At 36.8% G+C, this 27,588-nt stretch overlaps 1 protein-coding gene across 1 annotated transcript in view; it reads left to right on the forward strand.

The window, feature by feature from the left end:
• SCLT1 (sodium channel and clathrin linker 1) overlaps positions 1–27,588 on the forward strand; it is a 225,149-nt gene that overhangs the window by 62,825 nt on the left and 134,736 nt on the right. Inside the window, exons 6-9 of the mRNA XM_049885324.1 lie at positions 7,562–7,697; positions 16,421–16,543; positions 18,854–18,919; positions 24,898–24,968. Coding sequence (XP_049741281.1) covers positions 7,562–7,697; positions 16,421–16,543; positions 18,854–18,919; positions 24,898–24,968 — 396 coding nt within the window. The remainder of the gene's footprint in view (positions 1–7,561; positions 7,698–16,420; positions 16,544–18,853; positions 18,920–24,897; positions 24,969–27,588) is intronic.

Consider the following 27,588-nt stretch of genomic DNA (forward strand, 5'->3'; position numbering starts at 1 on the left):
AGTGCTTTATATATGTCATCACATTCCCTTCTTGCGTGCATGGTTTCTGCTGAGTAGTCTGAACTTACTGATTCTCCTTTGTAGGTGATTTTTCACTTATCCCTGGCAGTTCTTAAAATTTTGTCTTTGGTTTTGGCAAGTTGATGATAATATGTCTTGGTGACTTTCTTTTGGGATCTATCTTGTATGGGGCTCGATGAGCATCTTGCATAGATGTCCTTTCATCTTTCATGATGTCAGGGAAGTCTTCTGCCAACAAATCTTCAATGATTCTCTGTGTATTTTCTGTTATACCCTCCCTGTTCTGGTATCCTGATCACCTGCAAGTTATTCTTCTTGATAGATTCCCACATGATTCTTAGGGTTTCTTCGTTTTTTTTTAATTCTTTGATCTGATTTTTCTTCGAATATATTTTTGTCAGGTGTTTTATCTTCAGTGTCACTAATTCTGCATTCCACTTCCTCAATTCTGCTCCTCTGACTTTCTATCAAGTTGTCTAATTCTGTAATTTTATTGTTAATCCCTGGATTTCTGATTGCTGTCTCTTTATGGATTCTTGCAGTTGATTAAATTTCTCTTTATGTTCTTGAATAATCCTTATAATTTCTTCAACTGCTTTATCTGTGTGTTCCTCAGCTTTTTCTGTGTGTTGCCTGAGCTCGTTCCTGATGTCGTTCCTGATGTCTTGAAGAGTTCTGTATGTTAATCTTTCGTATTCTACATCCAGTAATTTCAGGAATATATTTTTATCCAGGTGAGTCCTTTATTCTTTGTTTTGGGAGTTTGTTGAAGCAATCATGATCTGCTTCTTTATGTGATTTCATATCCCCTGCTGTCTCTGAGCCATCTATAAGTTATTGTATTAATTAATTTATTTTTTCATTGTGTTCTAGTTTCTTGCTTTGTTTTGTTTTAATATACCCAGATAGGCTATTAGAGTGAGCTAACTTGATTATTGGAGTCTTTGAAGCCCTAATGTCCTGTTACCAGATGGCTAGAGCTGTTACCAGGTATGTGAGCCTAGGAGTCCATTCACTATTCTTGTATAGATTCAGCTCAGGTGTCCTAATAGTTGGTCACATAGTGTGTACTGTAGGCCCTCACATACTATCTTAGAGGAACAGTGATGATGGTGTATGCACAGGTTTCTGGTAGCAGCAGGGGATCACACTCTGAGAAAGCCAGAGGCTGACAGCCTTCCCCCAAGTATCAGTGTGAAAGGAGCATCTCTGTTCTCTAGAGCGCTCTGGCGGGTGGGCTCTGCAGCTGTACCTTAGGCACCCAATGCTTATACCTGTAAGGACTGGTAGGCACCAGTATCCTTGGTCCCCTTCTGCAGGTGAGTAGGTGGCATGGGTGGAACCTCCAGTCCTCAGGCCCCTGCTGTGGGTAGGTGAAGGCCCTGTTTAATAGGCAGAGCGGTATCAAACCCCCAAAACCTGCCTCTCCACCACACAGCTGAAACAGTTATAAACAGACCTCAAACAGATTCGCCCTTGCAATATAATAGCTACCTGGATCCATACAGTGGTGACAGACAAAGTCTGTGGATCGCTTGTGCCTGGACTAGAGCTGCTTCTGCTCTGAGCTTCCAGTTTAGGGGTGTTGGCAGAGTATTTTTCCCCCGTTTGTTAATTTGTTCCTTCTCCAAGGCCAGGGGAAAGGCTCAGGAAGTGCAGCAGGATCTATCACAGGCCCAGGGAAATCAACTGTTGAAAGCCGGCTGGGGCAGAGGGAGGAGGGATCAGATAGGAGAGAGTTCTTTTGAAAGAAGGAGCTATTGGATCTGCATGGGGTAAATTAGACAAAATCACTTATCTTGAGCCAGGAGCGCTGTTTTATCTCAGATTCCAGAGGTGTGTGTAGCTTGTGTGCGCTGGCTGGGTCCCTGCCGAGATCACCCCCAGGGGATTAGGGCTGCGTCCCACACTTGCCTTCTTTCACTGAAGCAGCTGTATCTTAAACTCCACAGACAGTCCTGTAGCTGTCACACCAGGGGGTGAGGGGTACCGGGACTTCGGTTGCCTTCTTTCACTGTAGCAGCCACTTCCTAAATGCCGCAGCCAACCCTGCTGTAGACATGCCACAGGATCAGGGGTGTGCCACTCTGCTTGCTTTCTTTCGCTGAAGCTGCCTTGTCCCAGGAAACTACCATCAGCCCCGCCGCAGTTGTGCCAAGGAATCAGAGCTGAGGCACTACCGTGGGCTCAGCAACTCCTCACTGCTTCTTCACCGTCTTTCCCTCCCCTGTCACTCAGTCTGATTACTTAACTTTGCCTTTGATGCTCAGAGTTTCTAGCTTGTCATGTATATAATCAATTCACTTGTTTTTGGGGGGGTTTGTTGTAAGAGGGATCAGCGGAAGAGTCTGACTGCTTCACTGTCGTGGCCCCGCCTCTGGTTGATGTTGAACTTTTCCATTGTCTCTTTCCACAGATATAATTGATTTAATTTCCTGTGTATTCTATCCATAGAGGTCAAAATGTATAGTTGCTGTTTATGTTGTTGAAAAAGGTACTTGGAATGAAGAAGCCATTGATCTTGCAGAATTCTATCATGTGATATCCAGCGTTGTTTCTATCACCCAGGCCATATCTTCTAATTACCAATACTACTTCTTTCTTTCCAGCTTTCACATTCCAGTCACCAGTAATTAATTAATGCATCTTGATTGCATGTTTGATCAGTTTCTTCCAGTTCTTCATTTTTGGCCTTGGTGGCCAGTACGTAAATTTGAATAATAGTCATATTAACTGGTCGTCCTTGTAAGCATATACATATTATCCTATCACTGACATCATTGTACTTCAGGGTGGATTTTGGGGAAGTTTTTTTTTTTTGCCAGTGAATGCGTGCCATTCCTCTTCAATTTGTCATTCCTGTCATAGTAGGCTGTATAATTGTCCAATTCAAAATGACCAATACCAGTCCATTTCAGCTCAGTAGTGCCTAGGATACCAGTGTTTAAGTGTTTCCATTCATTTTTGACAATTTCTAATTTTCCTAATTTCGTACTTCGTATATTCCACGTTTATTATTATTAATGGAAGAAACTCTGGTGGCGTAATGTTTAAGTGCTACGGCTGCGAACCAAAAGATCAGCAGTTCGAATCCGCCAGGTGCTCCTTGGAAACTCTATGGGACAGCTCTACTCTGTCCTAGAGGGTCACTATGAGTCGGAATCGACTCGATGGCACTGGGTTTGGTTTTTGGTTTTTTATTATTAATGGATTTGAGCCATGCCACATCAGCAAATGAAGATCCCTAAAGGTTGACTCCATCCACATCTTTAAGGTCAACTCTACTCTGATGAGGCAGCTTTTCCCAGTCATATTTTGAGTGCCTTCCAGCCTGAGAGGCTCATCTTCCGACACTGTATCAGACAGTATTCTGTTGCTAGTCGTAAGGTTTTCACTGACTAATTCTTTTCAGAAGTAGATTACCAGTTCCTCCTTCTTAGTTTGTTAGTCTGGAAGCTCAGCTGAAACTTGCCCACCATGGGCGACCCTGCTGGTATTTGAAATACCAGTGGCATACCTGCCGGCAGCATAGCAACATCCAAGCCACCACAGTATGGCAACCTGACAGACATGTGGGGGTACCTGGTATAAGACGCAGTGAAAGCTCTCTTATCTTTTAGATTAGTAGTTGGTCTGTTTATTGAAGGAGTCAGTTAAAATGGATAATATATATTCTTTAAAAATATTTGTCATTGACTTAATATAAATACACTTTTATCCTTTAATTTTTTAATGGGTTCGTACTACCAGCCATTTGGTTAGCAACTGAGCGTTCAACCACTTTGCCACCAGTGCTCACCTATGAGACCCTATGGGTCAACTCAATAGCAGTCAGTTATTTAATAACTAATCTTTATTGGGCCTTTCACATTCAGCTTAAGTGTCATAGTAAAGCTAACTTTTATTTAGATTTTTACCACTTTGGGTGATATTTAATTAAATTATGCAATTATAATAACAGGTTGTGTCAGATACGGTAGATTGCTCCAGCATCTGTTCCAACTTTCTTTTAGTATGCCTTCCTGTACTGCAGAGCCTAGAAAACTGAAAAACTAGTTCAGGATAAGAATTAGGCTCTGCGAATGATATGCACTTGTAAGAGACTTCAATTGGGAGCTAAGTGGAGGGAGAGGCAGTGCCTGAGGCATTCGAGTATGAGACTCTTACATGTGTAGAGTGGCTCTAGACCCAACAGTTCTGGCAGCAGCTTCTGTGGAGCTAAGGCAGGGTGTCTTGCAGGCCACAGCTCTGGCAGAAACTTGCTGATGAGCCCAGGATCTCAGCTACAGGGGTGTGGCCCTGCTGATGAACCCCAGGATCTCAGCTACAGGGGTGTGGCCCTGCTGATGAACCCAGGATCTCAGCTACAGGGGTGTGGCCCTGGAACGAACATTTGGTAGAGCTGCTTCCTGATTGTCCTGCTTCCTCATTATGACAGAAGTAGCAGGGCTTTCAGCAAAAGAGCCCGCCATTAGCTAAACCAATAAAACTGAGTTTTTCCAGAGTTTACACTAGAAAACAGAAGTCAGCTAATTAATGGTGACAGCAGAAAGAGCAGCTATACAGAGAGTTATGGTGCTGCTAATATTATTAATGATCATGACAAGACTATTTACCTCCACGAAGCTATATATGATTTCTCCTCTTACCGTCAAACAAATTAAATATGACAGAGCTCTTTTTTATTTTCTCATGGCTCTTGTATTTTTGTAGCCCTGGTGGCATGGTGGTTAAGAGCTTATAGCTGCTAACCAAAAGGTCGGCAGTTGGAATCCACCAGGCACTCCTTGGAAGTCTTATGGGCAGTTCTCCTCTGTCCTGTAGTGTTGCTATGAGCCAGAATCTACTGGACAGCAACTTTTTTTTTTTTCTTATATTTTTACTTGTATGTATTTGGATAAATACCAGTAGAACCATAACTGCCTTACTATTTTGCATATAATATCTCTTTAAATATTTGTTGCACTTAATTAAATTATATCTAATTTTCAAGATTTATTTACCGTATATAAAAATACTTTCAGAAAGGTTGTTATGTGCCGTAGAGTCAGCCCGTTAAAATTTTGGGATACTTAAATGGTTTATTCTCTTTTTTACACTGTTTTTGTAGTAACTTTGGAGAATCGGATTAAATTCATTTAATCAGTATTTAAAACCCCATTGCCGTTGAGCCGATTACAAACATATTATATGCTTATAATAAATAAGATAGACATAAAAAGTTTCTTTCAACTACATTTTCAAATAACTCCTAAGGAAAAAAAGAAGTGAAAGCTGGAACTAAAAAATACTTAGAATGAATGGCATTATCAAACTGGTGAGATACAGATAAAGCAGTACCCAGAACATTTTATCATTTTTAATTAATTGAAAATAAATTAATTACAACGTCTGTTTACAGTAATGGCAGACTAGGTAATTTGAACCCTTCTGAGAAAAAAAATAGAAAATCTGGACAGAAGCTAGAAAATCTTGGCAAAAAAATTAGCAAAAATCAAATCTGTTTAAAGGAATTGGAGGCAGTGAAGAATTTTGGGGCAATGATCAGGAAAAGAAAGAAATCTAGGTATTTGAGGGTATGCATTTGGGGCTACTTTTTCCTAGATATGGAAACCCTGGTGGCGTAGTAGTTAGGTGCTACGGTTGGTAACCAAAAGGTCACCAGTTCGAATCTACTTGGAAACTCTGCGGGACAGTTCTACTCTGTCCTGTAGGGTCACTATGAGTTAGAATTGATTCAACAGCAATGGGATTTTTTTTTTTTTCTTGGTTTATTACTAGGTATATGTCACTATCCCAGAAGAGGTGGAGAAAAGTTGAAAACTGAGGTATATGTCACTATCCCAGAAGAGGTGGAGAAAAGTTGAAAACTGAGCAGAAGTTATAACAAATTCACAGTTCTAGAGAGTTAAAAATTGAAATTCAGGGCCCATCATGCTTAAGATTGGGTGGCCCACAAACTTCCAGGTATTGAGTTGGGATACCATAGGAGTAAGAGTGATCAAAAATAGGCCCATCCTCCAAAGGTCTGAAACACAGCACTGAACTGTCTGAATCTATGATGCTGGCATGAGGTAATCAGGGATTGCTAATGCCTCTAGCCACCTGAAAAAAAAAAATTAAAGGAAGGCCTTTTTAGAGGAAAATGACATCATCCAAGGCCTCAAAATAACCTCTGTAGTTTTTTACATATAGTATCCAGTTTATATCTGTTATTAAAAAAAAAAAAAACTAATGACAGGAAGATAGAATAAAAAAAAAAAGAATATAGCTTGGTTAAAAAACAATAGAGACAGATCTACAAGGCTGGCCTTTTAAATGACTGCTTAATAGTTTCAATGAAATAGACAATATTGGTAATTTTAGCAGAGAACTAGAAATTCTAGAACTGAAAAAATCCAGTAATGGAAATGAGACATAACTAAAGGAAGAATTAATGGGATGGAACTTAAGTCAGAAAAAAATATCAGAATGAGAAAGAACATAATGTAAGAGACACAGGGGAAATAGTGAAAAGAGTTAACATTCATGTAATGTGAAATTTTCCCCTTTGAGTTGTATTTGTTATACATAATATTTTCTGCTTCATGACTATATGAAATAATATAATTTTGAGTTTTTCTGACATTGTAAATTCTTTTTCCTCTTAAGTTTGTATCATTTTAAAATAAAGCAGTTCATCAGATCTTTTTGTTAACTTCTTATGCTTTTTTTTGTATTTGTTCCAAAATATTGAAATATCTGTAATTTATTTAAAACTAAGATTATTTTTGAATTTAAGACCTTCAAAATGGTCAAGTTTATGTAGGAATTGCTGAAAAATAAAGCTCCTTATTATCTTGGTTTCTTGACCAGCCATCATTTTAATCTACTTTGTTCATTAACTGGAGCTAGTAGGAAGTCACATGAGTTTTGTGAAACAATGAAAAAGGTAACAAATAATTCTACAAAGTTTAATATCTCATTTTCATTTAATTGACTAGCTGAAACTGCTATCATATTCTATAGATTTTTCTGAATGGCTTGTTTTATTATTTAATGAGGTGTAATATCTGAATTTTACCTTTTTGAAAAATTTAAATCTCCCTAGGACAAATCAAATTATTCTTGAGTTATTTATGACCAATTTAATGCATTTGAAATTATTATATGATCTTTTTGTTTTCATAGCATAATATTTAATGGTGATTAAACACTTCTAAGGAAACCCTGGTGGCATAGTGGTTAAGAGCTATGGCTGCTAACCAAAAAGCTCGGAAGTTCAAATCCACCAGGTGCTCCTTGGAAACACTATGGGGCAGTTCTACTCTGTCCTCTAGGGTTGCTGTGAGTCAGAATCAATCCTATGGTAGCGGGTTTTGGCTTTTATGTTGTTGTTGTTGTTAAACACTTCTAATTTTTGATTTAAAATCTACTTAAAAGCGATTTTATGTAAAGAATGATTTTTGACCCAAATGTTTATTTTTAATTGTCTCTGAAATGGTAGTTACTGCTACTGAAATGAATTTATGGTATTATTATTTTGTTAATTGTTCTAAAGGTTACATGGTGAATTAAAAGATGCTGTTGAAAAGCAATTGGAGACCCTTCCCTTTGACACAGAGTTGGGGAATGATATATATACAGATGATGAAACAGTCAGGAACCTTCAAGAACAATTGCAACTAGCCAATCAGGTGAGTGATGTATATTTTTAAAATTATATCCTGAAAAAACAGAATTTTTAAAAATCTGTTTTAGTCATTATTTATGAGTGATAACAGGGTAACAAAATTGTTACACTTGATGCTTTCCTGCAGTTTAGGTTTCTGATACTATTTTGTCCTTGGGTATTAAAACTTGTTATAAGTACCCTCATTATTTATTATAAATATAGTTGCCAAACATATGTTTTAATTCAATGATTTTTTATAAAAATATTTTTATGTCAAGGTAATTTTAAAGAAAAAATCGCAAAATATGCTGTTTGCTGAATTTGCAGGAGTGTTTTGTTACACATTTTCAGTGTTTTCCTTCTGGTACTATATTTCTTCAGTCTTCAAAGATTATGGAATTATAGTTTTCTAAAGTGATTGTTCTAGAATTATACTTTTTTCCTTTTTTCTTCTTTTCTTCTAGTAATTGAAATTTTTGGGAAGCTATGTTATATATATCTCATTTTTCAACATTAATTTTTTATGAATGGTCACATAAAGAAATTTTAATTGAAATTCAATTTAAAATTTATAATTTTAAAGCCCAAGTATGTCATATCTTGTATGAATTTGAATACCCATTCTGCTTTCTTGCTGTGTGAGGTTAGAAAATCTCTTTGTGCATCAGCTTCCTCGTTTATAAATAGGTTTTAGAAATTCTGAATTACAATTTAGATTTTAGAATTATCTGTGAGAAGTCATAATCTTTGTTCCTTGGAAATTTGGTTTTAAAATTCTTATGAGATTGACATTTTATGTTAACCAGAAAGGTTATATTTAGCTTTATAAGAAATGGGTATTTAACACTGAAATTTTTTTTTCCAGAATCTTTTTTTTTTTCATTGTGCTTTAAATGAAAGTTTACAAATCAAGTCAGTCTCTCATACAAAAACTTACATACATCTTGCTGGGTACTCCTAGCTTCTCTTCCACTAATGAGACAGCACACCCCTCCTCTCCACCTTGTATTCCCACTGTCCATTCAACCAGCTCAAGTTCCCCTCTGCCTTCTCATCTCACCTCAGACAGAAACTGTCTCATGTATCTACTTGAAGCAAGAAGTTCACTCCTCACCAGTATCATTTTCTGTCTTATAGTCCAATCCAATCCCTGTCTGAGGACTTGGCTTGGGAAATGGTTCCAGTCTTGGGCTAACAAAAGGTCCGGGGACCTTGACCTCTGAGGTTCATCTAGTCCCAGTCAGACCATTAAGACTCCTCTTCTTATGAGAATTTGAGGTCTGCATACCACTATTCTCCTGCTCTGTCAGGGATTCTCTGTTGTGTTCCCTGTCAGGGCAGTCATCAGTTGTAGCTGAGTGCCGTCTAGCTCTTCTGGTCTCAGGATGTAGTCTCTGATTTATGTGGCCCTTTCTGTCTCTTGGGCTCATATTGGCCTTGTGACTTTGATGTTGTACATTCTTCTTTGCTCCAGGTGGGTTGAGACCAATTGATGCATCTTACATGGCCGCTTGCTAGCGTTTAAGACCCCAGATGCCACTCACCAGAGTGGGATGCTGAATGTTTTCTTAATATATTTTGTTATGCTAATTGACCTAGACATCTGCTGAAACCATGGTCCCCAGACCCCCGCCACTGCTACTCTGCTCTTCGAAGAATTCGGTTGTATTCGGGAAATTTCTTTGCTTTTGGTTTAGTCCAGTTGTGCTGACCTCTCCTGTAACATGTGTTGTCTTGCCCTTCACCTAAAATAGTTCTTATCTATAAAAAAAAAAAAAAATTTTTTTTTTTTTACTATCTAATTTGTGAATACCCCTCTCCCTCCCTCCCCACCTCATAACCATCAAAGAATATTTTCTTCTCTGTTTAAACTCTTTCTTGAGTTCTTATAATAGTAGTCTCGTATAATATTTGTCCTTTTGCAACTGACTAATTTCACTCAGCGTAATGTCTTCCAGATTCCTCCATGTTATGAGATGTTTCTCAGATTCATCTTTCTTAATTGTTGTGTAGTATTCCATTATGTGAATGTACCATAATTTATTTATCCAGTCATCCATTGATGGGCACCTTGGTTGCCTCCATCTTTTTGCCATTGTGAACAGTGCTGCAATGAACATGGGTGTGCATATATCTGTTTGTGTGACGGCTCTTACTTCTCTAGGATATATTCCAAGGAGTAGGATTGCTGGATCATGTGGTAGTCCTATTTCTAGCTTTTTAAGGAAGCGCCAGATCGATTTCCAAAGTGGTTGTACCATTTTACATACCCACCCAGCAGTGTATAAGTGTTCCAGTCTCTCCACATCCTCTCTGACATTTATCATTTTGTGTTTTTTGGATTAATGCCAGCCTTGTTGGGGTAAGATGGTATGTCATTGTAGTTTTGATTTGCATTTCTCTGTTGGCTAAGGATGCTGAGCATTTCCTCGTGTGTCTGTTAGCCGTTTGAATGTCTTCTTTGGTAAAGTACCTGTTCATATCCTTTGCCTATTTTTTAATTGAGTTATTTGTCTTTTTGTTTTTGAGTTTTTGCAGTGTCATGTAGATTGTCATAGCCAAAAAGTTTTTCCCAGTCTGTAGGTAATATTTTTACTCTTTTGGTGAAGTCTTTAGATGAGCATAGGTGTTTGATTTTTAGGAGCTTCCAGTTATCTAGTTTCTCTTCTGGTGTTTGTGTATTGTTAGTAATGTTTTATGTACTGTTTATGCCATGTATTAGGGTCCTAGTGTTGTCCCTATTTTTTCTTCAATAATTTTGATCATTTCAGATTTTACATTTAGGTTTTTCATCCATTTTGAGTTAGTTTTTGTGTGTGGCGGGAGATATGGTTCTTGTTTCATTTTTTTGCAGATGGATATCCAGTTATGCCAGCACCATTAGTTAAAGAGACTGTCTTTTCCCCCACTTAACAGGCTTTGGGCCTTTGTTAAATATCAGCTGCTCATATGTCTGGATTCTCAATTCTGTTCCATTGATCTATGTATCTGTTGTTGTACCAGTACCAGGCTGTTTTGACTACAGCGGTGGTATAATAGATTCTAAAGTTAGGTAGTGTGAGGCCTCCCACTTAGTTCTTCTTTTTCAGTAATGCCTTACTTATCCAGTGCCTCTTTCCCTTCCATTTGAAGTTGGTGATTTGTTTCTCCATCTCATTAAAAAACGTCATTGGAATTTGGATCAGAATTGCATCGTATCTATAGATGTCTTTTGGTAGAATAGACATTCTTTACAACGTTGAACCTTCCTATTCATTAGCAAGGTATGTTTTTCCACTAATAGAGATCTCTTTTGGTTTCTTGCAGTAGTGTCTTATAGTTTTATTTGTATAGGTCTTTTACATCTCTGGTTAGATTTATTCCTAAGTATTTTATCTTCCTGGGGCTATTGTGGAAACCCTGGTGGTATAGTAGTTAAGAACTACGGCTGCTTAACCGAAAGGTTGGTAGTTCAAATCCACTAGGCGCTCCTTGGAAACTCTGGGACAGTTCTACTCTGTCCTATAGGGTCGCTATGAGTCGAAATTGACTTGATGGCAGTGGGTTTGATTTTGGGGGGGGCTATTTTAAATGGTATTGATTTGGTGATTTCCTTTTCGATGTTATCTTTGTTGATGTAGAGGAATCCAACTGATTTTTGTATGTTTACCTTGTAACCGAATACTCCACTGAACTCTTTTATTAGTGTCAATAGTTTTCTTGAGGATTCTTTTGGGTTTTCTGTGTATAAGATCATGTTACCTACCTTTTACTTCTTCCTCGCCAATTTGGATGCCCTTTATTTCTGTATCTAGCCTACTTGCTCTGTCTAGGACCTCCAGCACAATGCTGAATAAGAACAGTTATAAAGGGCATCCTTGTCTGGTTCCCGTTCTCAAGGGGAATGGTATCAGACTCTGTCCATTTACGATGATGCTGGCTGTTGGGTTTGTATAAATGCCCTTTTTTATGTTGAGGAATTTCCCTTCTATTCCTATTTTACTGAGACATTTTATCATGAATGGGTGTTGAACTTTGTCAAATGCCTTTTCTGCATCAATTGATAAGATCATGTTTAACACTGAATTTTTAAAAACAGTTTGTAAAGGGAAGGAATTTAAAAAATAGATGAAAAAATAATAAGGAAAGCATGTTCTTTACTTTGTTCTAGACTAGTGTTATTGGGAAACATTTATAATTGTTTTATATATAGGTGAATAGATATTAATTTAGACTTTAGTCTTTCTAACCAGGTATTAAATGCCTCTTTCAAAAGCTGTGATACAATATACATTTCTTATTACGCCTGAGAAAGATAGCCAGTAGACCGTGTCTAAAAAGACTGTCTCTAAAAAGCATCTCTATATAGCACTTTGCCATTGTGGTACATACCTAACATTTTCTTTGTAATTGTACATGTGGAGATTATTTATCTCCCTTTATGCATTTCTCCTTTGAAACATTATGCTCACAGACTATATACTCTAGTAAATACTGTCCTGCAATAATAAATAAAATTTACTGACTCATGACTTTAATTCCCTTTTTATTTCTGTTAAGATCAAATGCCTGTGTCTATTCGTCTCAAGATCCCTGCTTCACTTTTTCAGTGCCACACTGGAAAGAGAAATAGACACTTTAGGCTGTTGTTAGCATTGCCATTATCTACTTTTGTTGCTATAATTTCCCATGCTAAATTTTATGGAAACTTGAAACTTACCTCTTCTTTTTTATGCCATACTTCTCAAGGTTTGATCTGGGTTTCTAGGGTAGAAATTAAGAAAAATACGTGAATAGGCCAAGGGATATGTGGTTAATCACATATTCTCCTTTGAAATCTCTTAAAAAGAATATTGGATCATATGAAAACAATGGCAATCAAGAGTTAGTGTTTGACTCTGATACATATTGCCCATAACTGTATACACTGGTTCTCTCATTTCCTACCCCTTCTTCTATCTTTATTGCTCCTTTCTTTGCCTTTCTCCATCTGTATCTTGTTTAGTCTCATACGTCTCTGAAGGTGGTCCAACTTTTTGCTGCATTTGGATTAGTAGTTTATAGAAGGTTCAGTGAGGTCCAAGTTTGAGCAGTGGAAAAAAAATTGGCTAAAAACAAATTTTTCCACAAAATTTATAATGTACATTGTATATAAATAGAAAATTTTAAATGAGTGAGAGTTTAAGTAATTTTATAAAATATGAATAATATAAAATGTTAAGAAATCCATAAAATGATAGTGTCAGATGTTCTGTTTATTACTTACACATACGTGATATGTATTAATTTGTTTTAAAAAGCCTGCTAAAACACATACACTTATATCGTATCCAACCTTAGATTGAGAGACCTTTGTGTCATGCATGAAAGCTACATGACTCCAAATTGAATAGATAAATACTAAATTAAATATAACTTAAAAGTAGAAAAATGATAATTCTTTACTACGTTATAAAAAAAAATCAAATAATAAGCCTTGAAAGTTTAACTGGAGATATTTTCATTGAGTCCAGAAGTATTTCTGAGGTGCGTGTTATATGCCAGGCACCACAATAAGTATTGAGGGTAGAGTGGCGAATCTTGGTTTCTACTTCCATGGAGCATACAGGAGTCCAGAGGAGGTATAACAACGTGCATAAGTGTTGGGTTTTAAAGTCAAACTGCTTGAGTTTGGTCCCCGTTCTGCTTTCTACTTCCATGATCTTCGAAAACTTCTTTGTGCCTCATCTTCCTCATTCATAAATGGGGATTATAATATTCTTACCTTATGGAATTCTTTTGGTAATTAAACAAACAAAATCTCCATAAAGGACTTAGTATACTGCCTAGCACATATGTAAGTTAGTAAATGTTACCTGCTATTTTATTTTATTTATTTATTTTGTTGTTGATGAGAATATACGCAGCAAAACAATTTGACAGTTTCTATACTTTTTTTTTTATACGTCCTGTTCAGTGACATGGATTACAGTCTTCAAGTTGTATAGCATTCTCAAGCTCCTTTTCTGAGTTATTCCTCCACCGATAACATAAACTCACTGCCCCCTAAGATTCCTGTCTAACCTTCAGAGTTGCTGTTGTCAGTTTGATCCCATGTAGATAGTTCTTCAAAGAGCACAGTGCTCGAGTCAGACATTTTTTACTAGTTAAGCTAAAACTATTTTTTTGCTTTTAAGAAGACTTCAGGCAGATATTTTTGATTTAAGGTTTAAAGATTATCTCAGGGGAATAGTTTCAGGAGTTCATCCAGCCTCTATTACCATCCTTTACATCATTCTTGTTAATCAGCAGGACAAACAAATAAGAATTAAATTGAGGTGCTAAATGTACTATGTAGTGAAAGTATTTTGCTTTGGGAGCTGATAGCAGTAGTATAATATTAAGTACATATTATTTTTAGTATAGAGTACTTTGTTCTGTTATGGTAGCGTGATTTGTAGAAACCTTTCTGGAGGGCAGTTTGGTAGTAAGAGCCTTAAAAATGTTCATATCCTTTGACCAGGTAATTTAATTTCTAGTAACCTATCCTTAGGATCTGTATAAATAATTATGACCATTGTACTATTATTTACAATAATGAAAAATTAGAAATACTTTAAATGTCTAAAAACACGGAATCAGTTCAGTTGTGTTTTACTCAAATAGTGGATCATAATAACTGTTAAAAAAATAATGTATTAGTTCAGTGGTTCTCAAATTTGAGTGTATATCAGAATCACCTGAAGGGCTTGTTGCAAGGCATATTTCTGCCCTCCCTTGCCCTGCCATGTTTCCGACTCTCGAGACCTGGATGGGACTCGGGGATTTGCATTTCTGACAGGTTCTGAGGTAATGCTGCTACTGCTAGTCCTTTGAGAACTTCTGTTCTAGGAGAATCGGGGTTTTCTAACTGGTTGTCCAGTTGATTCTTGTTGTCAGCCAGGTTCAGGGAAAGAGTGCAACCTTTTGTGGTGTGAGGCATTTTTTTTGACCGTTCCACAGAGAAGGAAACTGAGTCTCAAGTAAATAAAGTGAATTGTACAGGATCATTCAGCCAAGAATTAGAAATCCAACCCAAGTCTTCTAGCTCCAGATTCTGTGTTTGTCTACAATTTTTTTTAACTATCTATGTTTTACATAAACTAATCTATGGTGTTAGAAGTCAGAGTAATGGTTATTTGGAGGGGATAGTAGTAACTAAAAGAAATCACAAGCAGGGCATCTGGCTTACAGATGCTAGTAATAATGTGCTATTTCTTGCACTGGGTCCTGGTTACATGGATATACTTGGTAAAAAGTCATGATTTGTGCATTTTCTGAATGTAATACTTTAATAATATGTACATATATTTATTTTAGATATATACTCATTATGCTTCCAAAAATGCTTCTCTTTTCACCACACGATCTTACCTTCTTCTTACTAAAACTAAGAGGGTGGATTAGCTCTGATCTGGAATTTAAAATTTTGGACTTTGGAAACAAGCAAAGGAAGGTTTCTTCCCAACTCAATCAACAACCTGCTGAAGGACCCTAGGCAAGGTGCCTGAACTTCAGTCTTCATTTCTCTGAAAACAGAATAATAACCTCTACCTCCTAGGTTAGCGTTTCTCAACCTTTTTGGTTTTAGGACCCCTTTACCGTCTTAAAAATTATGGGGAATCCTAAAGAGATCATTTTTTTTTCCGGTTATATGTATATATTGGTATTTATTTTATTAGAAATTAAAACTCAGATTTAAAAAAAAAAATAAAGGGAAGCATAAGCACACATTCCATTAGCAATCAGAGCAATGACAACATTACACATCAGGTAACCTTTGGAAAACGTCACTGAATGCTTGTGAGGTGAGAGTGGACAGGACAAATAGTGTCTTCACATTATAATGAATATGATTTTGGCCTTAACGACCCCAGAAAGTGTCTTGGGAACCCTAAAGGTCCCTGTATCACACTTTGAGAGTTGTACTGAAAGAACAAGTAATGGCTTGAGAAATTTCTTATTATAAAATGTCAGATGAAAACAGTGCAATACAAACATGACTCCCAATTGTGTTAAAAGAAAACAATACAAAGCTCTCCCTCAGAACCACATCTATGAATCTGAATACATCCAATAGTGATAATGGTGATTATATCTAGATATTAATGGTATTTATTATCAGGTTGCAAAATTATAGGTAATCTTATTCTTTATTTTTCTGTATTTTCTGCAATAAATATTTATTACTTTTACAATGAGAAAAAAAAGATCTACTGGAGGGGTGTCCAATAATTTCTACGACCTACACTTTCTTGTAGAACAGGGACTACAAGTCGATTCTGATTCATGGTGACCCCATGTGTGTTTGAGTAGAGCTGTTTTCCATAGAGTTTTCAGTGGCTGATTTTTTGGAAGTAAATCACCAGGCACCTCTGGGTGGACCTGAACCTCCAGCCTTTCAGTTAGCAGCCCACTGTGTTAACTATTTGTATACCCCAGCGACTCCCCGTGGAACAGGGAGAATGATTTAAACCGGTATCTCTGATTTAAGGCTTGTAATTTGGCCATGAAATTCTATTAAAAAGACAATTTCAAAGTAAAAATTTTTTTCTTTTTAAGTTTGTTCTCTAAATTATTACTAATGTTTTTTCATATCATCCAGATATTATAACTATAATTCCATCTTTACACAAGTTTTATTTTTATTCTTTGACTTTATTTACAAAAACATGTTCTATAAAATGATACATTCGTAAGATGCAGTAGCCTGCTAATAATGAATTATCAAATGCTTTTATTTTATAGGAAAAAACCCAGGCAGTGGAACTCTGGCAGACAGTTTCTCGGGAGCTGGATAGACTCCAGAAACTTTACCAGGAACATATAACTGAGGCTCAGATTCATATAGTTGAAAGTCAAAAGCAAAAGGTATTCTTGGGTTTCACGGGTTTTTTGTATATCTATAAGGAATTACATTCTGAGCAAACTCCATTTTGTAAAGGAGTGTCAGAGCCTCTTCTGTGTTATTTGTATCAAAATAAATAGGTCTTTAATGGTTAGAAATTTCTTGAATAGATAATTAAAGTAATGCCCAGTCTGCACTGGGTTCTAGAATGTGATTACCAAGAAAAGGTATTCAGTTCTAAGAAGTATCTGTGTGTATTGGTGAATATTATTGTATACAAATGGACCTCTAATGCTTTTATTTGCTTGATTTTTGGCCTGGCTTCAAAAATAAGTAAAAACTGTGCATTAGGTCATGTCTTAGTCATCCAGTGCTGCTGTAACAGAAATACCACAAGTGTATGGCTTCGACAATGAAAAATTTATTCTGTCACAGTCTAGTAGGCTACAAGTCCAAATTCAGGGTGTCAGCTCCAAGGGAAGGCTTTCTCTGTTGGCTCTGGAGGAAGGTCCTTGTCATCAATCCTTCCCTGGACTAGGAGCTTCTCCGCACAGGAACCCCAGGTCCAAAGGATGCGCTCTGCTCCTTGCACTGCTTTCTCAATGGTATGAGGTCTTTACTTTCTGCCAGTTTCCCTTTCCTTTTGTCTGTTTTAAGATAAAAGTGGTACAGGCCACACTTCAGGGAAACTCCCTTTACATTGGATCAGGCATGTGACGTTAGTAAAGGTGTTACAATCCCACCCGAATCCTTTTTAACGTAAAATTACAATCACAAAATGGAGGACAACCACACAATACTAGGAATCATGGCCTAATGAAGCTGACACATACTTTTGAGTGATACAGTTCAATCCATGCCACATCATGACCGGTAAAGAAATCTTGCTCAAATATGACAATTCTATGTAAAATGAAAATGTTGACACCTTTAAATAGGTGTCACTAAATAGATGTCAATTTTGTCTAATATAATCAGAATACAATTTTACAACTGAAAAGAATCTTAGTGGTTATTAAGGACTTCTTTCTAGCCAAAGTAAGAATCATTTTGTATTCTTTGTGTTGAGTGGACACCTAGCTTTTGCCGTACATCCCTATCATTGTCTCTCAGGGCCATCCATGCCATCGGGAAACCTGCCTTCTTTATTATTCCATTGGTTCTCTTTCTGCCACGAGTAATAGGAAGTCATTCCAATTCGAATCCCTCTTCTGTAGATTTCAAAAAGGCAGCTGTCAGGCCTCTCTTCAACTCTCCTTTATAGACTACAAATTCCAGTTTATGACTGTTTCTATTATTATCATTATAATTAGGAATTTCTACCTAAATGTTATTAATATTTACATGATGCTTTGTAGTTTAAAAAATGTTTCTACACATGCCCTAGTTTGTAAATAATCCATCTGTTACCACTGAGATCCTAAAACCACTTTTACTGTAAGTTCTTTGGATCTATTTCCTTATTTAGGTCAGTCAACTAAGCCGATTACGTATATTTTTTCACCTGAGTAAAATCATTCTTATACTGTAGATATGCAGTTAGTTTTTTTTGTACAAGACTTTACATTTTTTCTTATTTCCCTGGTTATTAATCTTTAATTCTGCCCTCCCAACTTTGTGTCATCTGCCTGCACAAATAATGTTTAAAGGACCAGAACAAGTAATCAAACAGTTGAAAACATGTGGAGTATTCAAGCCGTGAGAATTTTTGGAAAAGGGACAGGGCATAATAACTTGTGCCATGGTTTGCATTGTAGGTTTTGAGTGGGGTTAAATGTGATTTTCCATTCTTGGACAAGCATTCATAGCATAGTCACAGCAGCAAGTTTGAGTCAAAATCAAACCAAGAGGTTGAAGAATTGAAGAAAAGTGCCCATTAAAAACCTAGCAGTTTCCATTAAAAAGTTTTCTGATTACATAAATAAACTCATTAAATGAATAGATCCTGACAAATTATAATAAAGGAGACTACGATAAGTAAATGAAATACCTCTCATATTGCATTCAATTCGCTTGTAATTAATTGTCTCTCATATTTCATTCAACTGTCTAGCATGTCTGTTTATAAATGGGTTGATTTCTAAAAATAATGAGTTTCACATAAAATGTAAATAACTACATTAGTTTCAGCATTGCCACATTTTTTAGTCTTTAAAAAATATTTCTATCTTATTATTTCTTCAACTATTAATACCCACAATAATAGTTATCAGAAACAACTAATTTTATCTAGAGTTAGGCAAAATGATTTTTAGATTTGATTTTGGTTGAATTTTAAATACGGGTTGTAAACACAACATTATTTACTCTACCTTCCTACCTTCCTGCTTTAGGATCAGCTGACTAATTTTCAACACCTGACCAAACAACTTCATGTTACCAATGAGAACATAGAAATGGTAAGTGAAAACATCCATTTAGTGTACTCGCTCACTTAAACTAGAAATTGTCACTGTAAATACAGCATCATAGTTATTTATCCTAATGCAAATTATAAGGTTTTCACTGGCTAATTCTTTTCAGAAGTAGACTGCCAGGTCCTTCTTCCTAGTCTGTCTTAGCTTGGAAGCTTAGCTGAAAACTGTCCGCCATGGGTGACTCTGCTGGTATCTGAATACCGGTGGCATAGCTTCCAGCATCACAGCAACACACAAGCCCCCACAGTACAACAAACTGACAGACAGCTACTTGGCCAACCGACTGGAAAAGATCCATATTTATGCCCATTCCCAAGAAAGGTAGTCTAGCCAAATGTGAAAATTATTGAAAGATATCATTAATATCACATGTAAGCAAAATTTTGCTGAAGATCATTCAAAAGTGGCTGCAGCAGTATATTGACAGGAAACTGCCAGAAATTCAGGCCGGAGTCAAAAGAGGACGTGGGACCAGGGATAGCATTGTGGATGTCAGATGGATCCTGACTGAAAGCAGAGAATACCAGAAGGATGTTTACCTGTGTTTTATTGAGTATGCAAAGGCATTTTACTGTGTGGATCGTAACAAATTATGGATAGCATAGAGAAGAATGGGGATTCCAGAACACTTAATTGTGCTCAAAAGGAACCTGTACATAGATCAGAAGGCAGTTGTTCAGACAGAATAAGGGGATACTGCGTTGTTTAAAGTCAGGAAAGTTGTGGGTCAGGATTGTATTCTTTCACCATACCTATTCAATCTGCATGCTGAGCAAATAATCCGAGAAGCTAGACTCTATGAAGAAGAACAGGCATCAGGATTGGAGGAGGATCCATTAACAACCTCTGTTATGCAGGTGATAACAACCTTGCTTGCTGAATGTGAAATTGACTTGAAGCGCTTACTGATAAAGATCAAAGTCCACAGCCTTCAGTATGGATTACACCTCAACATAAAGAAAATGAAAATCAACAGAACTGGACCAATAAGCCACAAGATCATTGGGGAAAAAACTGAAGTTGTCAAGGATTTCATTTTACTTGAAACCACAACCAATACCCATGCAAACAGCAGTCAAGAAATCAAAAGACTCATTGCGTTGGGCAAATCTGCTGCAAAGGACCTCTTTAAAGTGTTGAAAAGCAAAGATGTCACCTTGAAGATTAAGGTGTGCCTGACCCACGCCATGGTATTTTCATTCACATCATACCCATGAGAAAGCTGGACAATGAATAAAAGACCGAAGAAGAAGTGATGCCTTTGGAGTGTGGTGTTGGCAAAGAATAATGAGTATGCCATGGACTGCCAAAAGAACAAACAAATCTGTCTTGGAAGAAGTACAACTAGAATGTTCCTTACAAGCAAGAATGGCGAGACCGCATCTTAAATACTTTGGACATGTTGTCAGGAGGGATCAGTCCTTGGAGAAGGACATCATGCTTGGTAAAATACAGGGTCAGCAGAAAAGAAGAAGACCCTCAACGAGATGGGTTGACACAGCGGCTGCAACAATGGGCTCAAGTATAATAACAACGATTGTGAGCATGGCGCAGGACTGGGCAGTGTTTTGTTCTGTGGTACATGTGGTTGCTATGAGTCAACTGACTTGAGGGCACCTAAAAACAACAACAACAATGCAAATCAACAACAACACAAAATATTGCATGAAGTTAAAAAAGAACTCTTTTCTTTTAATCTGTCTTCGTTCACATATAGTAATGTGTCATGATTCACAATACTTTTTGGAGATCTAAAACCTGAACTCTATTTGAAATATATTCTAATCGGAAAATACTCTTAGAGTCCTTGGTAAGATTTCTAAGAATAGTCTAGATTGCGAGCTTCCCAAGAGTAGAGCTCATGTTTTTTTCTTTATGTTTCATCTAGCACATTGCTAGCTGTATAATAAGAATAGTGTGATGTTTGTCAAACAAGTGATTAGCCCAATTCCTTAAGGAAACTAAGAGCCATTTATTTTTTGACTGACCACTTGTACTAACTTTGGTCTATCTAAATTTCCCTATAATTTTTTCCCAAAACAAATATAATTTGCTCTCCCAATTCTGGTCTTACCTTTCTTTTTCTTGGCCTTCTTAGAATTTTATTTTTACTTCATTGTTAAGTAATAGTATTATGACATCCCAGGTAATTCCTCTCTTTCCTGTCTTCATTTTTGCTCAGTTACACTGCTCCTTCTTAATAGTACCTAATGAAAATGTCTTTGTTTAAGAGTGGGATTGTGCTATCAAAAGTAAGTTATCCAACTTTATTCTCTATTTAAAACTTTTTCCTTTAGCCATGTAAAAAAAGTTGTTCAATCTCTCCCTATTCTACTTATAGTAACATTTAGGAATTTCCAAGCACTTACAATTTTTGATAATGTATTTCTTAGTCTTTAAAATAGTATTAAACTGCTCCAGAACAAAATGACTGATTTCCATAATTAAGAAAGTTTTTTTTAATTAAATGTAATTCTATAATGATTATTACTTTAACCTAACATCACATTAATGAGAATACAATAAGTAAATGAAATATCTCTCATTACCAATGCACATTAGTAATATGCAGAAGGTAAAATACCCTTACCTGAATGGTACATGGAAGTACAAGTTTATACATACTTACATATTTCTAGATACAGTGAAAGTTTCCATTTCCTAGAGATTTTCTTTACTGAAATTATAATTCTTTTTTAAGGTTTTCTCATTTCTTTGAAATTACTCAAAAATATTTATTAATTGCATACTAAGTTTCTTAAACTATTGTAGGTTCTCTAAGTTGCAAGGGAAGTCTGTGTGTATCCACAAAGCCTTTGTGTGCTTGGAAAAACATGGCTGACGTATGAAATAATCTGCAATAAGATGCCAAAGTAGATGATGTTTGAAAGAGCCTTCCTTAGACCCCTATAACTCTCTAAATTCTAAAATATAATATACACACTCCCCACTTATTCACATGGTTAGGATCCAAAAACCAGGTCATTATGCAAAAGTCAGTGTTATATGGAAATGGAGAATGACCACATCAGATCACAAAATGGAAGATGACTACATTATTACATAGCTGCCAAATTACATCATTACATAACTGCCAGATTACATCATTACATTACTGCCAAACCACTAAGAATCATGGCCCAGCCAAGTTGACACAATCTTAACCATCACAGCCAGTTACTCTCACCTTGCACCTCAGGGTTTGTTACTGCTAGACATACATTGTTAATGTGCAAAATAGTCACATAGTAAATTTTTTTACTATTGTTATAAATGCAAAATATCAGATAATGAGATAGTCAATAAGCAAGGAGTAGGTGTTCATAATTTTCCTTTCTGATCACAAATACAGAACCACAAAGCCATATTCAGACACAGTTGTTGAGCTCCAACTAAGTTTGCCAGCAAGTCGAATGCCTTAATTCCCAATACTATCTTCTTAAAAGAGCCCTGGTGGCTCATTGGTTAAAGCACTTGGCTGCTGGCCAAAAGGTTGGTGGTTCGAACCCACCAGCTACTCCGAGGGAGAGAGATGTGTCAGTCTTACAGCCTTGGAAACCCTGTGGGGCAGTTCTACTATGTCCTATAGGGTCACTATGAGTCGGAATTGACTTGATGGCAACAGGTTTGGATTTTTTTTTTTTTTTTTTGGTTTATCTTCTTAAAAATGTATGATTCCAATTTATACTTCCTGTGATTACGTCATTTATCCTCAGGCTCCTCTCAAATAGTCAAAAATGCAAACATTTATGCTAGTGCCAAGACAGTATATGATAAAGCACTAATTGTACATTGCAGAGATTGTAGAAGCCAGAGACATGAATCATTTTAAACTGAAATGGCTGAAGTAGCTTTACAGGAGAATTTGAAAAGATATTAGAGGTCATCTAATGATATAGGCATCCTTCTGTTGCTTGCTTTTCAATAAGATGATCATCTAGCCTCTGCTTGGATATCCCTTGTAAGAAATTTTAGCCCTTCCCAGAAGAGCCTCTTCCTCTGAAGTCCAGCTGTGAGAAAGCTGAAATCGCCTTCCTCGCATTTCCTCCCATTGATTTGTAGTTTTATCTTTTGGAACAATACAGAACAATCTTACTACTTTTTCTAATGTAATACATGTTATGTAACTTGTATATAACAATTATGTCTCCCCTGCTTCATGCTAAATGTTACACCTAGTTTTGTGACTTTGTTTTGTGTTGTTTTTAATATTTTTGGTGTGGTATGATTACCTACCTCTCATTATTCTGTCCTCCTCTGCATGTGATAGTTGGTCTCTTAAATTATGACCTGTGAATTGAATAATAAGTTCTGTTCTATAGTAGTCTATTTCCCAAGATCAAGATGCAGTCCTGAGGCTTTCTTTCATTCTCAGCAAAGGCATTCGCTCATTCATTTCTCATTGGTACCTAGAGTGCACTATTCCTGGAGAGGAAACAGTCAATTCTATCTGAGAGTAGGTGGATCACTTAGGGAAGCCTTCTCAGCACCAATAGCCTGGGAACTGAGTAGATGTTGAAGGATGACTGCAGGCAGAAAGAGAACATCACAGAGAGAGCTACAATGGTGAGGAGTTTGGTATAGTAAGAGTATAGATGATCTGCTAGGGCATGTCAGGGCTTAGAACTGGAAGGTTAATTAAACCCAGATCATAAATGCCTTTATCTGTCATAAAACTTTATTGAGTATGTACATTTAGAATCTGCTAATGGCTTTTAAACGAAGCTGTGACATGACATGAATATATTTTAGAAAGATTGCTTTAGTAGCAGTATATGGTAGAGGTATGAGAATTTTGTATTAGACTAAGCAAGAAATGATGAGACCCTGAACACAGAGCCTAGGCTTTTGTCAAAATAATGCTTATTCCCATGTAAACTCATAGTGTGTTTATGTAATAGGCTCTTAACATTTCTTAATAAATATATCAATTGAAAATTAAGCAATAGAATTTAAACTTGATGAGTTAAAAATATGAAGTCAAAGAAGTTGGATAGAGTATAGGAAGAGCACAATGAAATCTGCCTCACAGACTTCAGTCGAAAAGATATATGTATGGTCTGTTGGATTGAGAGACACTGAAATCAGAACTGTCAGTCAGGACATAAGTATAATATTTGGGTGAAGAGATGAAGATTTGTACCATATGGTTGCAGGAGAAAGCCAATTCCTTTAGAAAACATTTTTCCGTGCTTTAGGAAACTACTTCATATCTTACTTTGGGTTCCTCCACAATCCGACCCTGAGTAACAGTTTCCAAAGCATGTCATTTATTTAGGAGGTAATACCAGGGAGCACCAAAAGTGAGTGGAGAAGTGAAACAAAAGAGGCAAGGCAGTAAATAAAGGGTTAAAAAAAAAAGCAATCCAGTTAATACTGTGGGTAGCTAAAACTTATTACCACTAATGAACTCTGGAGGACAGTGTGGAAACAGGCCTAAGAATTATCCCACCTATGGGACAAGAGAGTTTAGGGTATGTGTATACCAACTCCATTCAGTCATTGTTATCCAGAGCAGAGTAAAACCAAACCAAATCCATTGCCATCAAGGTGATTCCAACTCACAGCAACCCTAAAGTTCAGAGTAGAACTCCCCATAGGGTTTCCAAGGAGCAGGTGGTGGATTCAAACTGCAGCCTTTTGGTTAGCAGCCGAAAACTTAACCCTTGTGCCACTTGTAGCCTTCTGCACAGCTCTGCAAGCAAAGTGGGCTCAGATATCCAGAGAAAGCCCAAAGACAAAGAAATGCAGATGCAGGCAGTTGAAAGTCAAGGAGGTGTCCACTAAAGTGGTAAAGGCAAGGGAAGACAGGCAGTGTGACAATTTACCCCCAAATAATCTAATCATCATGACTTTCATTTCACATTTTCTGTGGTTATGGTAGATCTTCATAGTTAATCTTTAAAGATATAGTCCTTGAGTGTTCTAATATTGAATATTTTGATTTTTTCTTGTTGTAGACCAACCAACACTTTCTGAAAACAGTAACTGAACAAAATACGGAAATCGAGCAACTAAGAAAACAACTTAGGTATTGTCGAAAATGAGTTTTATTTTATTATAAATTACTTTTCTTCTGAGAAACTGATGATACTGCAATTTTTTCATATGGGTGTTTTTTTCTCCCTTTTATTAACCACTACCCTGGTGGTATAGTGGTTAAGTGCCACGGCTGCTAACCAAAGAGTCGGCAGTTCGAATCCACCAGGTGCTCCTTGGAAGCTCTGTGAGGCAGTTCTACTCTGTCCCATAGGGTCGCTATGAGTCGGAATTGACTTGAGGGCACTGGGTTTGGTTTGGGTTTTATCAGTGTGTATGATCTATTGGGAAGAGAATACTGTCAGTCATGGTGAAGGATGCACCATGATAGTAACACCAGCAGCTCTGGAAGAAAATCAATTAGAAAAATTTTTCTACACATAGAAGACTACTTCATATCTTACTTTGGATTTCCACACAAATTGTTGTTTGGTGCCATCGAGTCGGTTCTGACTCATAGTGACCCCATGTACAACAGAACAAAACACTGCCCTGTCCTGGGCCATCTTCACAGTCGTTGCTGTGTTTGATTTGAACTCATTGTTGCAGCCGCTGTGTCAATCCATCTTGCCAAGAATCCTCCTCTTTTTCACTGACCCTTCACCTTACCAAGCATGATGTCCTTCTCCAGGGAATGGTCCATCTTGATAACATGTCCTAAGTACATGAGACAAAGCCTTACCATCCTCGCTTCCAAGACGGATTTGCTTGTTCTTTCTGGCAGTCCATGGTATATTCAATATTCTTCGCCAACACTGTTATTCTACATCTTCCTTATTCACTGTCGAGTTTTCACATGCATGTGAAGGGATTGAAAATAGCATGGCTTGGGTCAGGTGCACCTTAGTGCTTAAAGTGACATCTTTGCTTTTGAACACTTTAAAAAACCCATTGCCATCAAGTCGATTCCTACTCGTAGTGACCCTATAGGGCAGAGTAGAACTGTCCCTTAGAGTTTCCAAGGAGCGGCTGGTGGAGTGGAACTGCTGATCTTTTGGTTGGCAGCCGAGCTGTTAACCACTGCATCACCAGGGCTGTTTTGAACACTTTAAAGAGGCCTTTTGCAGCAGATTTGCCCAGTGCAATACGTCATTTGATTTCTTGACTGCTGCTTCCATGGGTGTTGATTGTGGATCAAAGTGAAATGAAACCCTAACAACTTCAGTGTTTTCTCCATTTATCATAATGTTGCTTATTGGTCCAGTTGTGAGGATACTGAGTAAAGGGTTCCAAAACATGTAGTTTATATAGATGGTAATACCTTCTGGAAGCACCAGTAGGGGAATGGGAAGGTGAGACAGGCAATAAAAGATTTTTAAAAATCAAGCAGCTTAAATCCATATGTATATCTTTTGGTATAGTGGTTTAATAATTGTTACATTAACAGACTGCAGGAAAAAATGTTAAATAAACATATATATATATATGAGATTTTGTTCTATGCTGTAATCATTTAAAAATATTAAGATTGTCATTTGTTAAATAACCTTTTGCTATTTATTTTTTTTTTCCCCACCATCACATATTTTGCCCCACAAAATATTGTTTTTTAAACAATAAACTTTTAATTTTCAGGAGTTTTTACACCACTTTTTATATTTTTATTTTACTATCTTCATCAATTCTTTAATTTAATTTAAATTAAGTTAATTTACTTCCCCCCCTCCCAGACATTTATGCTAGTGGGTTCTTACTTGGTCCTCCTTATTTCTTTAAAAGGTATTGATTTTACAGTTTAAAATAGTAATGATTCATTTGATTTCAAGACATTATTTCTCTGTATTTCAAAGTAGAAGTTTTTTTTTTTTTAATTGTAAAAGCAATGTAAGCCCAGTGGGCTTCAACCCATTGCTGTCGAGTTGATTACTACTCATGGCGACCCTGTAGGACAGAGTAGAGCTGCCCCATACGGTTTCCAAGGCTGTCATCTTTACAGAAGCAGACTGCCACTTCTTGTTCCCGTGGAGCAGCTGGTGGGTTCAAACCACTGACCTTTCAGTTAGCAGCCAAGTGCTTAACCACTGCACCACCAGGGCTCTAGGAAGCTTTGGATAGTATAAAAATATATCACTTGGAAAATGAAAATCTCATTTTTTCAGAGCTAACTATTACTAGCTTGGGAAACCCTGGTAGTATAGTGGTTAAAAGCTACGGCTGCTAACCAAAAGGTTGGCAGTTCAAATCCATCAGTTGCTCCCTGGAAACTCTATGGAACAGTTCTGCTCTGCTCTATAGGGTTGCTATGAGTCAGAATCGACTCGATGGCAATGGGTATGGTTTTCTTTCTTTTTTTTTTTTTTTTTTATTGTTAAGTTGGAAACCCTGGTGGCGTAGTGGTTAAGTGCTACAGCTGCTAGCCAAAAGGTCAGCAGTTCAAATCTACCAGGCGCTTCTTGTAAACTCTATGGGGCAGTTCTACTCTGTCCTGTAGGGTTGCTATGAGTCAGAATTGACTCGACGACAGTGGGTTTTTTTTTTTTATTATTGTTAACTTTGTAAATATATAACTTAGGTTTGTGTGTGTATTTAAATATTTTAATAAAACTGGGATAGTATCCAGTTTAACAGCCTAATTTTTCACATGTCAATGTATGAACATCATATCAATATTA

This window comes from Elephas maximus, chromosome 5 (assembly GCF_024166365.1).
Source record: "Elephas maximus indicus isolate mEleMax1 chromosome 5, mEleMax1 primary haplotype, whole genome shotgun sequence".
Classification (NCBI taxonomy): domain Eukaryota; kingdom Metazoa; phylum Chordata; class Mammalia; order Proboscidea; family Elephantidae; genus Elephas; species Elephas maximus.